This window comes from Budorcas taxicolor, chromosome 12 (genome assembly GCF_023091745.1).
Source record: "Budorcas taxicolor isolate Tak-1 chromosome 12, Takin1.1, whole genome shotgun sequence".
Classification (NCBI taxonomy): domain Eukaryota; kingdom Metazoa; phylum Chordata; class Mammalia; order Artiodactyla; family Bovidae; genus Budorcas; species Budorcas taxicolor.
This window is the reverse complement of record NC_068921.1, coordinates 69,982,359-70,003,258: the sequence shown is the minus strand read 5'-3', so window position 1 is coordinate 70,003,258 and position 20,900 is coordinate 69,982,359. Positions and strand designations below refer to the sequence as shown.

Here is a 20,900-nt window from a genome sequence, read left to right as displayed (position 1 = left end):
AAAAAAAAAAACAAGAAAAATCTCAAGGGAGAAAAAAAAAACAAACAAACTTCAAAGAGCACAACACCTCCATCACCTGACAGCGACACACCTCCAACCCTCTGGGACCCGCTTTAGGTGTATCTCATCACCATTAGGTCGTTCATCACCAGCCACTGTTCTATCACATATTCTGCTGGGACTATGGGGCTTTACTAAGACACAGTTAATTGAGGTTGGCCTTGTCCTTCAGGCACTTATAAGTTAATGGAAACACTGATTTAAAAACAAGACATGAAATAGGTACCTGAAAATTGCTCTAACATGAGAATAACAAAAATACATGCAGCTAAATTTAAGCCTATAGGATTATTACTATTTAATAAAGTTTACATAACGTCAATGTAGGTACATTCTGCTTAAGGACACTCCACTTATTCAGCTATGGTAGTGGGAAGAGCCAGTGAGTGCCATCTCCTTTCCCTCTTCAAGATCAGCCTTCAGCTTAAGGCTGAAGCCTCCACCTGCAAAGCCTAAAGGGTCTACAACACACTCAAAGAAGAGACCAGAGAAGGCATTGGTTTGAACACAAGCACCAAGCAGACGCTGCATGTTACTAAGCACATATCACCCATTTTTTAAACCAGTGTTTCTCTTACCGAAGTGATGAAAACAACACCCCAAAGCAGCTTTGCAAAAGCAGAAGAATAATGAGAACCGCCATCCCAGCAAAACACGACATTCCTATTTCCATCCAGAGCAGGGCAGTCACTGCGACAGCCTGCAGTGGTCCCATCCACAGATAGTGCAAGAACACTGTTACCTTAAAAGAGAAAGACAAAGCCTTCTTAGGACTGCATACAATAAAACCAGTCAGGACACAGTGTGGAAACAATCTACTCTGAAGGAACAGACAGGAATCTAAACAGAAATTATCTCAGTGAGTTTAACACCTGCTGAAGCAGAAATCCAAGCGTCCACCCCAGATGACGCTGTTCCAGGGCAGCACAGGGCCGGCCTCAGGGACATCCAGGGAGAACACGACCAGCACCACTGACAGAAGATGTTGATTTTGTCCACAACATAGATGAGCTCAGGGCTTCCCCAAACTCTCTCTGTCCCAAAATTCAGCCCCATCTCCCCAGAAGAGCCTGTATTATGGTACATACCACAGTTTCCAACAACTGCTTGTGCATTTACCTTTCAGACAGGCTGTGGCCTTTCCAGGGCAGAAATTAAGGCTTATTCATCCTTCAAATTAAGTAGAGGCCTTACGTAATGTTTGATGAATGAATAATTGAAGGAGAAGTGAAAGTGTTAGTCGCTTAGTCATCCAACTCTTTGCAACCCCATGGATTATAGCCCACCAGGCTCCTCTGTCCATGGAATTATCCTGGCATGATAACTGGAGCAGGGTGCCATTTCCTTCTCCAGGGAATGTTCCTGACCCAGGGATCAAACCCAGGCCTCCTCCTTTGCAGGTGGACTCTTTACCATCTGAGCTACCAGGGAAGCTCCCAAACTTAAAGGCAGGATCATCCAGGAAAGAGAACTGTTCTATGCAGATCTGGCCAACAGCTGCAACACCCTGGTAATGTGATCTGTTCATAAGGTAAGTGTGAAATGGGTATGATGGGACAGCAGAGGGGAGGCTATGCATGACTTGATACCACCCACCTGGCATATTCCTCAAAGGCTCTCTGTGAAGCAGCACTGAACAGGGCACAGAGAAAGAACAATCCCTGCCCACCAGGCCTTTATCATCCAGAGGAGGAGGAAGACAATTCAGGCAGCAACACTAACACCGCATGCCAAGAAGAGCCACTATGAAATTTCTATGGAGGACCTCTACGAACACTAACCAAGCTGTCCAAGAACACTACTGCCTGCCTATTACTGAAGTATATTGCAGACAATGTCAGAAAAACAAACTTCTCATCTATAGGACAAAACATATTATCACATCTAAGTTGCACACAGAGGAAATGAGCATTGGATAAAGAGAACCCTTGTCTTATGTCCTCAACAGAACGCTGACTGACACCAAACCCTGGCACCTGGCATCCCAATAAGCTAAATCCAGTAACAAGAAGGATGGGAAATTGTGGGGCCCTAAATGGGAAACCTTGAAAAAAGAAGGGCTAGCTTTGCGGTTTAGAGCTAAGATGGCGCCGGGCCGACGAGATGAGGGCGTGGCATAAGTTGTTTGTTAAAACTTTTGATTGGCTTTCTTGATTTCCATGCACGTGGATAGCACGTGATCACCATAGACTCTTGTTACAATGAAGCGCATGACAACTTGACCTTTAACGTGATTGGTGCAACTATGGTATATTAAGATTTGACCTTTAATGTGATTGGTGCAACTATGGCATATTACAATTTGACCTTTAATGTGATTGGTCCAACCCTCGCACAACCCCCTTGCTTGCCTATATAAACCAAGAGTTTGTGGCAATAAAGCAGAACTGCTTAGACGGATCCCCTGTCGCATCTGATTGTCTCTTGCTCATTGAGGGGCTGGGTTGGCGGACAGCAGGCTCACCTCTCCTGGGGACCCCTCAGCTTTGCTGAGGGAAGTTCCACTGCCTCTCTCTTTCTGCGGAGCGCCCCCCCACCCCCCCACCCCGCAGGAAATGAAAGAGGATCCCTCAGGAGCAGCTTACCTGATCAAACCTGTTCACATCGTTGGACATCAGGTTGACTATCTGGCCTGTGGTGGTCTTCCGCATGGCGGAGCTACTCAGGTGAAGTGACTGAAATGAGAGAAAGATACAGAGAATCGGATTCCTACAGTGATACCAAGTCATTCTGAGAACATAGCAAAATGGAGTGTGTTTTCATTGGGTCTTGTGTGGTGTCAGGACGAGAAGAATGATGCCTGAAAGCAGGGCTTTGGGGACCCATGTTCATCCTTAGACAATTCAATGTGGCGGCAGCCCTGCCCACAAGGACAGCAAAGTGGGGAGCAGGAGACAGAAGCAAAACCCTCCACCCTGTTTCTCAGTGAACTTGGACCTGCCTGAAGGATAAATGAATGTAGGTTTAGACTTACGAACCAACTAAGTAATTTTCAGCCAAAACCTAAGCAGCGTATTAAAAAGCAGAGACATCATTATGCCAAGAAAGGTCCATATAGTCAAAGCTATGTTCTTTCCAGTAGTCGTGTACTGATGTGAGAGAGAGCTGGACCATAAAGAAGGCTGAGTACTGAAGAATTGGTGCTTTCGAAATGTGGTTCTAGAGAAGACTCTTTAGAGTCCCCTGGACAGCTAGGAGATCCAACCACTCAAACCTAAAGAAAATCAACCCTGAATACTCATTGTAAGAACTGATACTGAAACTGAAGCTCCCAACAGTTTGGCTGCCTGATGCCAAGAGCTGACTCATTGGAGAAGATCCTTAATGCTGGGAAACATTAAGGGCAGGAGGAGGAGGGGGCAACAGAGGATGAGATAGTTGGATGGCATCTTTGACTCAGTGGACATGAGTCTGTGCAAACTCCAGGAGATAATAAACGACAGGGAAGGCTGGTGTGCTGCAGTCCATGGGGTCACAGAGTTGGACAGGACTTAGCGACTGAACAACAACAAGATGAAAGTGGAGAGGCTGCCTTAAGGAAAGAGATTAGGGGACTTGGACTGTAAATCTGGTCAGTCATTAATACCAGGTGTGACACCATTTAAACACTCTGGTCTTAGTTTCCTCATTCTAAAACTAACCAGTATACTATTCAAAACACTAATCCTGTGAGGAACCTATGTTCTTAACGCCAGTCTGCTGACTTTACAAAAAGACACACACTGTGCTGTACAATCCCTTGATTTGATAAAAAGCTCTGAAAAATTCCCTAGAGAACTGAGAAACCTGAACAGACCACCTTGAGCTGTTTCAACAGACCATCAACTGGAGCCATGGATCCAAATGAAATATCATGGTTCATAAATTCTTTCTGTTTAGTCTTCAAGTTAAACAGAAAAATCAATGCTCAAGAGAAAATGTAAAATGATGTAGCCACAATGGAAGAGAGTATGGCATTTTCTCAAAAACCAAACATGAAATTAGTACACAGCATAGCAATTTCATTTCCCAGAATGTACCCAGAATAACTTATAGCATGAATTTCACTGGTTATTTGTGCACCCTGTTCATAACACCATTGTGTACAACAGTCAAAAGGTAGAAACAACTCAAATGTCCACTCACAGATAAATAGATACACAGTCAGTCAGTCAGTACTCAAACTCAAGTCCATCAAGTCGGTGATGCCATCAAACCAACTCATCCTCTGTCATCCCTTTCTCCTCCTGCCTTTAATCTTCCCCAGCATCAGGGTCTTTTCCAATGAGTCAGTTCTTTGCATCAGGTGGCCAAACTATTGGAGTTTCAACTTCAGCATCAGTCCTTCCAATCAATATTCAGGGCTGACTTCCTTTAGGATGGACTGGTTGGATCTCCTTGCAGTCCAAGGGACTCTCAGGAGTCTTCTCAAACACCACAGTTCAAAAGCATCAATTATTTGGCACTCAGCTTTCTTTGGATTCCAACTCTCATCCAAACATGACTACTGGAAAAATCATAGCTTTGACTAGACAGACCTTTGTTGGCAAAGTAATGTCTCTGCTTTTTCATGTCTATGCTGTCTAGATTGATCATGGCTTTTCTTCCAAAGAGCAAGTATCATTTAATTTCATGGCTGCAATCACCATCTGCAGTGATGTTGGAGTCCAAAAAAATAAAATCTCTCACTCTTTCCATTGTTTCCCCATCTATTTGCTATGAAGTGATGGGATAAGATGCCATGACTGTAATTTTCTGAATGTTGAGTATTAAACCAGCTTTTTCACTCTCCTCTTTCACCTTCATCAAGAGACTCTTTAGTTCTTCTTTGCTTTCTGGCATAAGGCTGGTGTCATCTGCGTATCTGAGGTATTGATATTTCTCCCGGCAATCTTGATTCCAGCCTGTGCTTCATTCAGCCCGGCATTTCTCATGATGTGCTCGCTATAAGTTAAATAAACAGGGTGACAATATACAGCCTTGATGTACTTCTTTCCCCATTTGGAACCAGTCTGTTGTTCCATGTCTGATTCTAACTATTGCTTCTAACTACTGCATACAAATTTCTGAGGAGGCAGGGTCACGTGGTCTGCTATTCCCATCTCTTAAAAGAATTTTCCACAGTTTATGGTAATCCACACAGTCAAAAGCTTTGGCATAGTCAATAAAGCAAAAGTAGATGTATTTCTGGAACTCTCTTCCTTTTTTGATGATGCAACAGAGCTTGGCAATTTGACCTCAGGTTCCTCTGCCTTTTCTAAATTCACCTTGAACATTTGGAAGTTCACAGTTCACGTGCTCTTGAAGCTTGGATTGTAGAATTTTGAGCATTACTTTGCTAGCGTGTGAGGTGAGTTCAACTGTGGGGTAGTTTGAACATTCCTTGGCATTGCTTTCTTTGGGATTGGAATGAAAACTGACCTTTTCCAGTCCTGTGGCCACTGCTGGCTTTTCCAAACTTGCTGGCATATTGAGTGCAGCACTTTCAGAGCATCATCTTTTAGGATTTGAACTAGTTCACCTGGAATTCCATCACCTCCACTAGTTTTGTTCATAGTGATGCTTCCTAAGGCCCACTTGACTTCACATTCCAGGATGTCTGGCTCTCGTCCAGTGATCACACCATCATGGTTATCTGGGTCATGAAGATCTTTTTAGTATATTTCTTCTGTGTATTGGTGCCACCTCTTCCTAATATCTTTTGCTTTTGTTAGGTCCATACCATTTCTGTCCTTTATTGTGCCCATCTTTGCATGAAATGTTCCCTGGTATCTGTAATTTTCTTGAAGAGATCTCTAGTCTTTCCCATTCTATTGTTTTCCTTTATTTGTTTGCATTGATCACTGAGGAAGGCATTCCTATTTCTCCTTGCTCTTCTTTGGAACTCTGAATTCGAATGAGTATATCTTTGCTTTTCTCCTTTGTCTTTAGCTTCTCTTCTTTTCTCAGCTATTTTCAGGGTCTCCTCAGACAACCATTTTGCCTTGTTGCATTTCTTTTTCTTGGGGACAATCTTGATCATGGCCACCTGTACAATGTCACGAACCCCCATCCGTAGTTCTTCAGGCAGTTTGTCTATCAGATCTAATCCCTTGAATCTATTTGTAACTTCCACTGTATAATCATAAGGGATTTGATTTAGGTCATACCTGAATCAGTTCAGTTCAGTTTAGTCTCTCAGTTGTGTCCAACTCTTTGCAACCCCATGGACTGCAGCACGCCAGGCCTCCCTGTCTATCACCAACTCCCAGAGTTTACTCAAACTCATGTCCATTGAGTCCGTGATGCCATCCAACCATCTCATCCTCTGGCATCCCCTTCTCGACCTTAAATCTCTCCTAACATCAGGGTCTTTTCAAATGAGTCACTTCTTCGCATCAGGTGGGCAAAGTATTGGAGTTTCAGCTTCCCATCAGTCCTTCCAAAGAACACTCAGGACTGATCTCCTTTGGGATGGATTGGTTGGATCTCCTTGCTCTCCAAGGGACTCTCAAGAGTCTTCTCCAACACCACAGTTCAAAAGCATCAATTCTTCAGTGCTCAGCTTTCTTTATAGTCAAACTCTCACACCCATACATGACTACTGGAAAAACCATAGCCTTGACTAAGTGGACCTTTGTTGGCAAAGTAATGTGTCTGCTTTTCAATATGCTGTCTAGTTTGGTCATAACTTTCCTTCCAAGGGAAAGCGTCTTTTAGTTTCATGGCTGCAGTCACCATTTGCAGTGATTTTGGAGCCCCCCAAAATAAAGTCTCTTACTGTTTCCCCATCTATTTGCCATAAAGTGATGGGACCAGATGTCATGATCTTAGTTTTCTCAATGTTTTCCCTACTTTCTTCAACTTATCCCTGATTTTGCCAACAAGGATATACACAATATTGTATATACATGTGAAGGAATATGATTCACCTTTAAAAAGGACTTAAATTCTGACATCTGTTCCAACATGGATGAATCTTGAAGATATTGTACTACATGACATAACATAATAAACATTGATTTCATTTAAATGAGGGACCTAGAGGAGTCAAATTCATAGAAAGATGTAGTAGAGTCGTGATGACGAAGAGGAGGTGACTGGGGAGTGAGTATTTAATTAGCACAGAGGTTAAGTTTTGGAAGAAGAAAAAATTCTGAAGATGCAGAGTGGTGATGGCTGCACAAGAATGTGAATGTATTTAATGTCACTAAATGGTGCACTTAAAAACAGTTAAAATGGTAAATCTTATGTTGTGTATATTTTACCACAATTGTTAAAATTATGAACCAAAGCTAAAAGTAATTTTATCAAAAGGTAAATAAATGGCAAATCATCTTTATATATGATACATCTCCCCAAATCATTCAAAATCGCAAACTATGACTATGAGCTTAGCAGCCATCCCATTTCTAACACCCAATCTGATTTCTCCCCAGGACCAGGGGTCAGGAGGCGGAGCCTAAGCATGAACCACAGACATTCATAGGGGCATTTCAGAGCTGCTCAGCAGCCCCAGCTTTGCCCTAAGAAATCAGCCCACCTGTTACCTGCATCTCAGTAGGAATCTAGATGCAAGGCTGTCCACAAGGACATTCCCATGTTTCTGGAATTTCAGGTTATGTACACAGTTTCTGACTTTGAAAGAAACAATTATTTTAGGCTAATTAAGCCAGTAAATGAACACTTAGGGAGATGTTCACATTCACATAAGCAACATACAAGGTCAGATCACATTTCCCAAAAGAAACATTCCAAAGTGTTAGTGGGAAGAGGAAGAAAACCAGGTGGACACTGGCTCACCTGTGCAGCAAAGAAGGAGCTTTGTTTGACTAAACCATCATCTCAAATCTAACTTAAGGTTTTCACAGTACAGTTCTGGTGAAATTTAATGCATACTTATGGGAGCTAAGCATGATCTGGAAAGATAAACATCTAGCTATTTTTTGAGGGGGGTGGGGGCTCCAAAATCATTGCAGATGGTGACTGCAGCCATGAAATTAAAAGACGCTTGCTCCTTGGATGAGAAGCTATGACAAACCTGAGTTCAGTTCAGTTGCTCAGTCTGACAACCCTAGACAGCATATTAAAAAGCAGAGTCATTACTTTGCCAGCAAAGATCCATCTAGTCAAAGCTATGATTTTTCCACTAATCATGTATGGATGCGAAAGTCTGACTATAAAGAAAGCTAAGCACCGAAGAATTTATGTTTTTGAACTGTGGTGTTGGAGAAGACTCTTGCGAGTCCCTTGAACTGCAAGAAGATCCAACCAGTCCATCCTAAAGGAAATCAACCCTGAATATTCATTGGAAGGGCTGATGCTGAAGGTGAAACTCCAATATTTGGCTCCCTGATGTGAAGAACTGACTCACTGGAAAAGATCCTGATGCGGGGAACATTTGAAGGCGGGAGAAGAAGGGGATGACAGAGGATGAGATGGTTGGGTGGCATCACCCATTCAAAGGACATGAGTTTGAGTAAACTCTGGGAGTTGGTGATGGACAGGGAGACCTGTTGTGCAGCAGTCCAAAGAGGTCCCAAAGAGTTGGACATGACTGAGCAACTGAACTGAATTTGTGGGGAAATCTGAGTATTTTGTCTACTAAACGGTACAACAAGGTGCAAAAGAATAACAAAGATGATGATGACTGACCATGAAGACCCTTAACTAGAGGGTATGTCACCCAAGGAGAATCTGGACTCATGTGCCATAGCCAAACACAGACAGTGAGATGCCAGGGCCCTGAGTTCAGAGTCCCAAGATTTAACAACATTTTACTAAAGGAAAGATGGGGAAAACACATCCTACATTTTGCCAAGAAAAGTATTCCCAAGAAACAGAAGCTCTAGATAAGCAGCAAATAATAAGAGAAGCAAAACTTTTCATTTAAATTTTTTGGTTTTAGCTTTCAGTGAGGATTTTGTTTATTTGTAGTAAAAATTAAATATATTTAATATGTGCAATGTGATGTTTTGATGTAAATAAACATTGGGAAACACTACAGTAGAAAAACAAACAAACATACGCCATCATCACATGTAGTTACCCTTTTGTATGTGTGGTGAGAACACTTAAGATCTACTCTCTCTGCAAATTTCAACTATAAAATACAGTTATATAATTTTTTTCTAAAAAAATGTAAACAGCCCAGGGCAAAGAGACATCCAAGATCAATCTTATAAAGAGCCCTTCAGCTCATAACACTGGTGTATCTGTGGCAATTCCTTTATAAAATCACCAAAAATCCTTATTTCTTTTAAACTAGTTAAGACCAGGGTGAAGTATGGAATAATTCTGCAGCATTTCTCAATATAAAATCACTGAACACATTAAATCAGGTCTTATTAAAAGTGCTAAACTGCATACTTAAGAAAAAAGAAACACTGAATTAAATAACTTGAATGAATAGCAACAAATTCTCACCAAAATACTAAAAACAGTAAAAACAGTATACAATTTCAAGTTTCAGCCCAACATTCAGCTCTATTCTTTAATACCATTATAAACAATCATAACTATAGAATATAGTGAGCGAGTCTATGTTTGGCATGGATTCCGTTTATATGCTTTTCTAGTTCACACAATTATATTCAATATGATTAGATGGGCCATTTAAAAATATAATCATTTCCTTTCTCAAATATATTTTTTGCTCCTAGATTTAATTTTATAAATCCAATCACTGAAGTTTACTTTTAAATACAACTTCAATGTAAAAGGTTAATGAACAACAAAAGTTCCACAAATACAGCTATGAGATTTAAGTATGAAAACATTGAAAACCAGTTTGATAATCAGAATCCATTACAAGCTGAGTGGATATTATGCAACAACCTGTGGATAAAAGTTATCAAAGGCAGTCCTGACCCAATCTCAACACAAAACTTTTCATTATTTACTGGTAAAGTTTGCTTAAATGACAAGAACAAAATTGGCCTGATGCAAATAGCAAGCCTCTCTAGGAAGGTGTAAATGATCCCAGTTACAAATTTTTAGTTTTCAGACAACTTTCCCAAAACGTTTCTGATGCTCCAGGGGAGGTACACACCATGGTATCAAGTGAAACTCACCTTGCGGTAGATCATATGGCACACGGCTACCCTCAGCCTCATCCCCACGCGCTGCATGTGATAGAAGTACAAGTGGTGCAGAACGGCCCACACGAGCACGCAGGCGCTCAGCCCTGCCGCGTAGCCGTAGGATTCGGGTAAAGCGGCAGAATCATTGGAATCATAGTTTTCAATATAACTAACCATTTTCCCCAAAAATATGGGTTGAACTACTCTGGTGCCTTCCTGAAAGAAAAAAAAAACCTTAATTAGAAATACAAGTGACGTCAGTTTTTCTTAATACAAGCTTTACTTTTATTGTTAGCATCTTAAAAAAGCCATCTTGAGAAAATGCTACATTCATGGCTAATCTAAAAGAAAAATGCACAGATCCACTATCTCAGAGAAGACAAAGCACACAACAGTGTTAGTTTTAATGTAAGCCAAAATCTTACAAAGACAATAAAGCCTTAGTATTGGGTTGGCCAGAAAGTTCTTTTGGTTTTTAAGTAAAAATAAAAGGCACATTTTTCATTTTCATCAAGAACTTTGTTGAACAACCTTTTCAAAGTTCTGTTCCATTATCTTCTTCCATTTTTCAGGCAATTTCCTAATTTCATCTTCCCAAAACTTTGTATCTTTTTGAGGAAAACTCTGTATCTATTTCAGGTGCCTTTTACAGTCTTCCAGAGAATTAAAATTTTCTTCCAGTAAGAGAATTTTGTAAAAAACAAAACAAATGGAAATCTGAAAGTGCAATGTCTGGTAAATATGGAAGATGAGTTATTTCCTCCAGGTCAGGCTGTAACAGTTTCTGCCTGGTCATCAAAGAAACATGCGGTCTTACATTATCCTGATGGAAGATAATGCATTTTCTGTTGACTAATTTCAGACACTTTTCATCAAGTGCTGCTTTAAGTTAATAAAACTGGGAGAAGTACTCATTGGAATTAACTGTTTGGTTTTCCGGAAGAAGTTCATAATGGAGGACTCCCTTTCAGTCCCACAGTATATATAACATCAACTTCTCTTGATGAAGACTGGACTTTGATGTGGTTGGTGGTGGTTCATTTCACTTATCCCATGATCTCTTCCATTCCACATCTGTGTACAGTATCTACTTTTCATCACCCATCACAATTTGTTTTTTTAAAAAGGAGCATTTTATTAATAGTTACATATCAGTAGAGAATTGAGTGTGGAAATATGGTCAAGAAGGGTTTTTTGCCCCCTGCTTAACTTAGGTGGAAACCAAACCACAAAGTGATTAACATAAACAAAATGGTAAAATGACTTTCGATGGTTATTGTGTTTTTGTGGATATTTTGAGTATGTTGACTATCTCCCACGTGATATAACATTGATTGTTCTCAATCAATGTCTGGATTTGATCTCTATCAACTTTTACTATCAACTGGTCTACTCAACTGTGGGACATCAGACACAAAGAAACCTCCAGCACAAAACTTTTCTCTTTTTTTGGCTGTGTTGAGTCTTCATTGCAGTGCGCAGGCTTCTCTTGTTGGGAACTGACAGTTTAGTTGCCCTGAGGCATGTAATATCTTACTTCCATGACCAGAGATCAAACTTGTGACCCCTGCATTGAAAGGCAGACTCTGAGGACCACCAGGGAAGTTCCCAGATGGGTTTTCTTTTGAGAGCTCTCTACTGTCTGTACAAAGTTGAGGCACCCACACACAAGAGGAAAGGAAGGAGAATTCAAAGCTCAAAATGTTAAGCATAACTAAAAAGCATTTTCTGCTCAACCGATTAGTGCCTGTTCAAATTATTTACAGAAAGCTGACCCCATCTCTCAAATGGATGAGGCACTCATATGGATGAGGCCCTCCTGTCTTGCTCTACACACACATGTTCACAGGCTGTAACACCTGCCTTACCTTCCACAAGGTCACAGGAGATTTCATCTACTCCAGAGAAGAGAAGACCATGTCATAGAAGAATTATGAGTAAGATGACCATATCAGAGTAAGATGACCAGTTTTCAAGAACACAAAGGCTTACTGCTACATTTCCAGAAAGCCCCATCATTCACCCCTAGAGGTGCTAAAAGCTTAAGACGATTCCCTCACATCATAGATTATAAAACACACTGTTAATAGAGTTTACTGAGATAGAAGTCTGGAGGCTTACACAGAGAAGCAAGGATGTCAAACTACACAACGCAGTCTCAGCCCAGATATGATCAAGGGAAGCCCAGTGCTACAGGCTACAAGCCTGGGGCTCTCCACCAGAAGCCCAGCAGTAAACCTGCCATCCCAAAGTGTTCTAAAACTGTGATTCTCTTTGGGAATCACTGCTGTCTGTTACTTAGCTCTCTATTTGGTCCTAATATCGTAATTACAGGAAAAGTAAGAGTAATGTCACCTACTTAAAGAATACTATAAATGCAACAAATCAAGCCAAAAAAAAAAAACACTGCAAAATAAAGGCAGGTCATTACTGCCTAAATGTCTCAATTTTTCTGCTTAGAGACAGAATTTAATATGCCAGTTGAGCAAACAGCCTCACTAAGGAGTAATGCCAGTCCAGGACCTATAGCTTCTAATCTTCTGTCTGTTCCTAATCCTAACCCTCAATTAGTGAGGTAAAAAACAACTGAGAAAGTCTTCCCTATCAAACTTGAAACTGGAGGCTCTCCTGATGGCTCAGTTGGTAAAGAATCCACCTGCAATGAGGAGACCCCTGTTTGACTCCTGGGTTGGGAAGATCCACTGGAGAAGGGATAGGCTACCCACTCCAGTATTCTTGGGCTTCCCTTGTGGCTCAGCTGGTAAAGAATCCACCCGCAATGTGGGAGACCTGGGTTTGATCCCTGGGTTGGGAAGATCCCCTGAAGAAGGGAAAGGCTACCCACTCTGGTAGTCTGGCCTGGAGAATTCCATGGACTGTATAGTCTATGGGGGTCGCAAAGAGTCAGACACAATTGAGTGACTTTCACAAACTTGAAACTAACCAAATTAAAACTTTCTGGATAAGCAGGGAGAAGATCAAAAATTGTTCCCAAAACCTTTCATCTTTGACGTCAGTCTAAGCTTGATCTGGGAAGACTCTTGAGAGTCCCTTGGACTGCAAGGAGATCCAACCAGTCCATTCTGAAGGAGATCAGCCCTGGGATTTCTTTGGAAAGAAAGATGCTAAAGCAGAAACTCCAGTACTTTGGCCACCTCATGCGAAGAGTTGACTCATTGGAAAAGACTCTGATGCTGGGAGGGATTGGGGGCAGGAGGAGAAGGGGACAACAGAAGATGAGATGGCTGGATGGCATCACCGACTCAATGGACATGAGTCTGAGTGAACTGCAGGAGTTGGTGATGGACAGGGAGGCCTGGTGTGCTGCAATTCATGGGGTCGCAAAGAGTCGGACATGACTGAGCGACTAAACTGAACTGAAGCTTGATCTGTGAATATTCTTTGCACAAACCAATTGAGATTAGAGTTCTTATTCCTTCACAGGAATTCTTCACAACTGTGAAACCATAAAAGATTTTTAAAAGAGTCCAATACAATATGACAACATTCATTCAAGTTTCCACAGGAATCTCACGGTATGAGACAGACAGACAGACATTTCATGGTGCAGTCCCTAGTATTCAACCTTCTGAAAGTACCTGACTTTTGGGCCCCATTTCCTGCTTCTTAGGGGAACTTCTCAGAGGGTTAAGTGCTAAAATTTCCCTAGTCAGTATAGTTTCTCCATTACATTTTTACCTGTACTTAAAAGGTTTCTTACCCAACTCCACCATCTCCACTTCATAAGAAAAATTAAAGAAACACAGAAAATAGAAACAAGCTATCAAAGAAAAAAATGCTAGAGTGAAATATATAAGCAGAAAAGAATGAGCTTATGGAAAAAATGAATAGACAGTTTATCTTCAGAAATGAGGGAATAGGTGACAAAGAGTAGAGCCCAGAAAGATCCAGAGCTAAGGAGGAAAAGCAGTGAATCTAGGAAAATAATAACCATTAGGATTCTAAATATAACTTCACTCCTCCTGACACAGTGGTCTTCATCCTGACTGCAGCTTAGCATCACCTGGGAGGGGTTAGGAGCACTCTGAGGCCTGAAACCCAGCCTCCAAAAACTGATATAGGTTCAAATGATTAGAGACAGAGCCCAAAGTTCCCTCTCCCTAGAAGATGCTGGATGCAGAAACTAATCCCATGTAAGCATCTGCTATTCTCCTGCATCTTCAGGGCATCTGGACATGGAGGGGTCATGAACCTGCTCTGAAGGATTTACAAGTGCCACAGAGGGTTTTAACCAGAGTCCCATGTTACATATCATCCTTCTAGGAAAATTCCTTATGAATCCAAACTCTTGAAACTCCAATGATGAAATTCAGACCTTTCATTTGACACTACAGAAAAAAAGTAAATGTTTATAAAATACTAAATCTACAAAAGAAAAACATAAATCAAAATTTGTAATGTTACCTCTAAAAGGGAAGGGAGAATTAGAATAGAGCCAACAAGGATATCAGTCTTCCTTAAAAACAGCCTCTTCTGTTGGTAGAGTTTGAAAACATTATCAGTTCAGTTCAGTCACTCAGTCATGTCTGACTCTTTGCAACCCCATGGACCACAGCACGCCAGGCCTCCCTGTCCATCACCAACTCCCGAAGCCTATTCAAGCCCATCTCCATTAAGTCTCCATCTCCAAACTCATCCTCTGTTGTCCCCTTCTCCTCCTGCCTCCAATCTTTCCCAGCAAAACATTATACAGAATTATAATTATAAAACAATAAAGTTTTAAAAAGCAATTCCTAAAATTTCAGAGTAAAATGAAACAAAAGTTATATCCATCCAGTAGGCTGAGTAATAAAAAAAAGAATTACTAAAAGCAGTTGTAAAAAAATAATTTGAAAACAGATTCCCTGTGTGATATGCCTAAGGACAATATGAACAGCAAAAAAAACAGCTTCCAAAAGTCACATTATGGTTAATAGTGTTGATACTATACGATTTTTAAATGAGCAATTATGTTGATATTGAGAACTGGGATTAGGCATGACAGAAAAGAGAACAGATGATGAAAGAAAACAGATACCAATCTAAGAGTTAAAAGATAAAGTAAAAGCACTACTGTCCTGAATCTGATTCAGATTGAAAATACCCATATAAACTCAAGGTTTGTTTACTACAAAAAATGTATACTAGCTTTGTCCAATGACAAAGCTGAGAAACAATAACCAACTCAATAGCAATGAGCACCCCTAGTGCCCAGACCATAGTCTCTAAATACCATTTCCCACTAGAAGGAGCCATGGCTGCTTGGAGAAATGGAGATTCCAGGGCTGGGGCAAATTTGTGCTTAAGGGTGAACAGCTTTTTTTGTGTAAAGATAAACTAGAAATATTTTGTCACATCAGAAAGCAAAAAATTAGCAAGGATTTCTACAGTATGCACAAAAGACAGGAGTCCTAGGAAGAGATGCATTGTATCCTTGATGGCAGAGGCTGGTTTCACAAAGGACTTAGAAAACTCATTGCTGTTTATAGGCCATTATGGCTGAATGAGATCTCTTGAGAAAAGTCACTTCTAAAAGCCAACTTTTCTGGAAAGTAATTAAAAGTTTCACTTCTAAGCAGGATTTTTATTTTTTCATCATTACAAAAGTAACCTATTTAAAAAGGAGTCATCTATTTCCTTGATTTTTTAAAGAAAATGGATTGAGGGGGATTGGAGGATGAGTGAAATAGGTGAGGGAGATTTAGAGACACAAACCAGTTATGAAATAAATAAGTCGTGGAAATGTAATGTACAACATAGGGAATACAGTCAATAACATTGGAAAAATTTATATGGTAACAAAGGATAACTAGACTGATCAGGGTGATCATTTAATAATGTATAAAAATACTGAGTCACTACACTATACACTTGAAACTAATATAATATTGTAAGTCAATCATACTTCAATTTTTAAAACGTTTTAAAGAGACAATAAAAATACAGCTTTTTAAAAAATGAATTGAAAAGCATTACCCTCATATATGTCTCAAGGTCATCACTGTGGATATTACTGACATCTGATGGCTAATGCTATGCTCTCAAGAAGAAGTAGGACAGGTCTGCTCTGCAGGTCCCTGTCTGCTTGGCTCAATGCCCCCTCCTCCTCTCTCTTGTTCTGTGGTCCTCAGTGGTTGCTCTGAGCCCACATATCTCTGCCACAAGCAGCCACTCCTCAGCCTCCTGGCTGGAGCAGAAGTGAGGAACACATTGAAGAAAGGGTTGGGAAATAAATACAAAGACCACTCAGCTCTCTGGGAGTGAGTCAAGGCACAAAGCCCTGAGTCCAGGCACAAAGCCCAGTTTGGGATACACAGGTTTCTACTTACTTCCTGATCATCAGTTGAGCTCCAGTGTAAAGATTTACACAAATATGTGCTTCCTACATTCTCCATCTAAAGCAGAAACAATCAGCAAAAGTGGCCTTGGACAAAGGTCAGTAATTAGACAAGCCCAGGCCATTTCTAAGGTTTCTGGGAAGAGGACATAAACCCTGGTCACTCTGCCCCACTCAGGGGAAGGAACTGGGTGAACCCTCTCTGGTTCTCTGGGGTCACCCCACTTATGATGACCTGGGGAGGTGGTCTCTGTGTCTCTGGTCCAGGAAGAGTCTTCAGGCCCCTCCTCTCCACCCTGAGGGCCCCAGGCAGGCGGAGACCTGTTCTCCTCACCCAAGGTCCCCATGGGGGTGCACACAGGGGCCAAGGTGCTGGGAACTTGCTGGCTGTTCTGTTCTAATTAGGGGGGACCTGCACGTGCTCCAGGTTGGACATTAGCCTGGTACTGGCTTCCCCAAACATTATGATCACTCCTCAATTCGCACAGGACAGAGGTTTCACACTTTGAAATACTAACCCCAAAAGCACCCTGGACTGGCATCACCCTGCCTTTTTCCACTGTGTGCCAGGAATGCCTGTGCTGTGGTTGGTCACAGCACTGTCTGGGAACCACAGGTAACCCATGAGTCATCTGTGCACCAGAGGAATTAAAAGAGGGCAGGAGGTCACAAAGTAAATGTGTTCATGTTTTAGAGAATCCAGAGCTGAGTTTAGATCTTCCAATACCTAAAATTATCACCGCTTAGGGATGGTAATGACTGAGTGACTTGACTTTCACTTTTCACTTTCATGCATTGGAGAAGGAGGTGGCAACCCACTCCAGTGTTCTTGCCTGGAGAATCCCAGGGACGGGGGAGCCTGGTGGGCTGCCATCTATGGGGTCACACAGAGTCTGACAGGACTGAAGCAACTTAGCAGCAGCAGCAGGGATGGTAATGAGGGGAAGCTGGCTTCTTAAGAGGCTCCTGGTCCATCTGACCACAGCATGATGTTGCCGGCATCAGCATCCTAGTCAAATCTGGCACCCAGGCGACATGGTCACTTGAAATCTACTCACAATTATGATCCCAAATCCAACTTCCTACTCCAGGAAGTTCTTAGCATCTTATTTATTATATTAAACAAAGTTCAGGATGCATGTGTCTGAGACCCTGAAGACAAAGCTCTAAAGACAAGCCTTCCTGACCCTGGATGAGCTCTTAGTCATTGAGATGATCAGGCTTGTAAGTCAGAGTGCCTGAAATGGAACCTCACTTTGTCCTTTAAGCTCCCTGTAACCACAGGCAACCTATGTAATTACTTGGGTTGAGAGTCCTTTCTTCTACAATGAGGGTAATAGGAAACCTACAACTTCGCTGAGTTAGCCAAAGGAATAAAAATGTTACTACACATAAAGTGCTCGTAGCAGCTCCTGATACATAACTTATTTCGAGTAATTGCTATTGCTGCACTACTAATAGTATTGTGGCTGCCACCACCAGTACTTCTCAGTATGACCCCTTGTTACTGCCACTAGTACTTGTAGTACTACTACTAAGATGAGTTCCCCCATTTACCAGGTCCTCGACTCCCCACTTCTCCGGCATGACCGCCCAACAACCAGCCTCCTGAAAGAGGGGCCGGGGCTCTACCAGTTGCACTTTATGCAGCCCCCAGGCCTGGCCTTCCTGGATCCCCAGCAAGAAGTGTTACTGGGGCTGGACAACTGTGAAATCAACACTCCACCCCGCCCTTCACAAGGCACTGCAGTGCCTCGGTGGTCAGAGCCCTCTCTAAGGTGGCACTCTGCCCCACATTCCTGTCACCACCCTCTGGCACAATGGTCAACACACCTTTGTTATCAATGAGAGCTCTATCTCCCAGGACCACCCAGTCACCTGGGAGCTGACAGATTCTCTGTCTCTCCAGTTGTGTGGGTCAGACTTCACCTGCCCAGCTGCCCACTGGCCGCAGTGCCCTTCAATATAACACAGCCTTTAAACAAGAGCCACGCCGCTCACCTGTAAACCACCTGACCCATCACCTCACCCCAACACGATGGACTGAGGACAGCACACCACCTTCTCCACCTAAAATACCCCTTTCACAGCAACTGCATCTTCCATCCCTCCTGCTCCCACACACTCACAGGCCACCCGTGTCCCGAAGGCAGCACTAAGGGACTAACATATGCTGTTAGGGGAAAACCTGAAAGAACTTTCGGCCAACTTAGTACTAATCCCCTGGAGGCTCACTCCTTTAAGCTCTGTCCATTCTAAAACACAACCACTGAGCTACATCATGATGAGATTTATCCTGTGACAAACCGCTGTCCTCTCTCCCCACCATCGCATCCATCTCGGTACGGATCTGCATACACTTAAAAGCAACGCACAGCATGTAAAAATTTTTACCTCAAGAAACGTAAATATTCCCAAAACTAGACAGGATTTCCAGTAACACTTTATGATCGCTTTCATTAAGGAAGGCTCCCGAGCGTCCTTCTGGGCTCTCTTCACTTCCTGATCCCAGTGCCTGCGATGAGAAAGAGAGCACAGTGAAGGGCAGCGTGTCCACCAAAGGGGAAAGGGGGCGGGGCGGAGTGGGAGACGAGCCCGCACTACAGGCGCTCTGCGGCTGTGCAGTAGGTGCTGGCTACCTGTTCACAGGGCTCCTGAAAGATGAGCGGTGCAGACCCTGAAGCACCAGAATAAAAGGCTTTGAGGCGGAAAAGTCCCAATTCTGGAAATAAGTTCCTTCCTAGCTTTGCTGGATTCACAGGTCATGAGCAGCTCAGAACGGCAGACACCGTCCTCAGGGACCCCACCTCCAGGGACAGAGCTCGGCCTCCAGGGCCGTGGCTGCGGGCTCCCCCCACGTCCACAGATGCACAGGAAACATAGGCTCCCCCAGCCTCCAAAGTGGGCAAAGCCCGGGGTCAGCCTGAGGGTGTGAACATGCAGTATCAGGGGAGGAGCCTCAGGAGAACCCAAAGGAAACAAAGCCCCCCCCACAGGCACCTTTAGCCCCACGTGGAAATTCTCACTCTCCCTCCTTTCCTCCCTGCTGCCTGTGCTCACCCTTGCAGCCCTTCTCCGAGGTGCTGGGAGCGATCTTCCGGAAGCACTGAGTACATGTCATCTTGTTTTAATTTCTGTTCGTGACCAATTTTAAACAAGGGGTTTAGCCACCTGCTAAAAATTAAAAGGACAGTGACATATATCCAAATTCTCTCTGCTCTGCTCAGGTGTTAAACTTACATCCAAATTACACATCTCTAATTAGAATCCTACATTTATGGGCTTTGTTAAATAAAAACAAAAAACTACATTTTAAATATAAAGAGGTACAGGGGAATAATTAGATATGTGTTTATACACTCACTCACATACATACACAACAGTCCCTAACTCTGTAGTCTGAGAGGCCCTGGAAGCAATGGCACACTGGTAGCATTCTAGCCCCCTGATCTTGGGGTTTGGGGTAACATACACAATCACAATTTTTTTCTTGTTGTAAGAAATGTTAAGGTCTCTTATCAGCTTTCAAATATTCAGAACAGTAGGATTAACTACAATCACCAGACTGCACATTACATCCCCATAACTGACTCATTTTATAATAGAAGTTTGTGCCCTTTGGCCCCCTTCACCCAGACCTTGGCTTTTTAATATCTTCTTTCCTAAAAGGAGACTTCTCTGGTGACTCAGATGGTAGAGCGTCTGCTTACAATGTGGGAGATCTGGGTTCAATCCCTGGGTCGGGAAGATATCCTGGAGAAGGGAATGGCAACCCACTCCAGTATTCTTGCCTCCCACCCCCCAAAAAAAGGGGCAAATGGCTGGTTCTAAAATTGGGGCAGTGTATGTCAGCATGTGATAATTCTTTTTTTTTTTTTTTTTACTGTAATATAATTGCCTGACATGAAGCTTTGGAGACATCCGTGTCAAAGACATCCATCTCCGGTGAACACGTGACAGCTACACAACAAGATAAAGAGCCAGGCCACCCCACCCGTGAAGTTCCCGCTTCCAGAAAGCTCTGGCTGACCTGATAACAGACCACCTCATTGCCTGTATGATGCTCCCTTCCTACACTTTAATTCCCGCTCTTATTTTTTAAATTCGCCAATAAAAAGTTAAACTTTAAAATCCTAGACACCCACTCTCAACCTCAAAAAGGCGGAACCCCAAGTCCAACCTTGCTCATGAGCTCTTTCTCTCTACTCAGGACCTCGCTGTGTCACCCCAGGGGTGCCTTGTACCCTCTAGGACATGTGAGTGATACACCTTGGCATTTCAAAGTTCCCTGATGGTTGTTGCTAAGAAGTGTCTCACAATCCTAAGAACGACAAGGGCCAATCCAGCCACAACACTGACTGCAAAAGGAGAATTTCTGTGGGGGCTGCTCATAACTACTATGAGCCCTGGTGAGCAGAGCCCCAGGCAATCCCGGCAAAAGCCTCACCATCTACAGTCCAAGA

At 42.5% G+C, this 20,900-nt stretch overlaps 1 protein-coding gene across 1 annotated transcript in view; it reads right to left on the bottom strand.

Annotated features, from left to right (window-relative positions):
- LOC128057513 (ATP-binding cassette sub-family C member 4-like) overlaps nucleotides 1–19,601 on the bottom strand; it is a 154,879-nt gene extending 135,278 nt beyond the window's left edge. The window contains exons 1-5 of the mRNA XM_052649943.1: nucleotides 19,498–19,601; nucleotides 18,832–18,952; nucleotides 10,092–10,316; nucleotides 2,646–2,735; nucleotides 639–802 (exon numbers count right to left, since the gene is read on the bottom strand). Of these exons, the coding sequence (XP_052505903.1) occupies nucleotides 639–802; nucleotides 2,646–2,735; nucleotides 10,092–10,316; nucleotides 18,832–18,952; nucleotides 19,498–19,553 (656 nt within the window). The 5' untranslated portion in view covers nucleotides 19,554–19,601. The remainder of the gene's footprint in view (nucleotides 1–638; nucleotides 803–2,645; nucleotides 2,736–10,091; nucleotides 10,317–18,831; nucleotides 18,953–19,497) is intronic.
- Nucleotides 19,602–20,900: the final 1,299 nt, after the last annotated feature.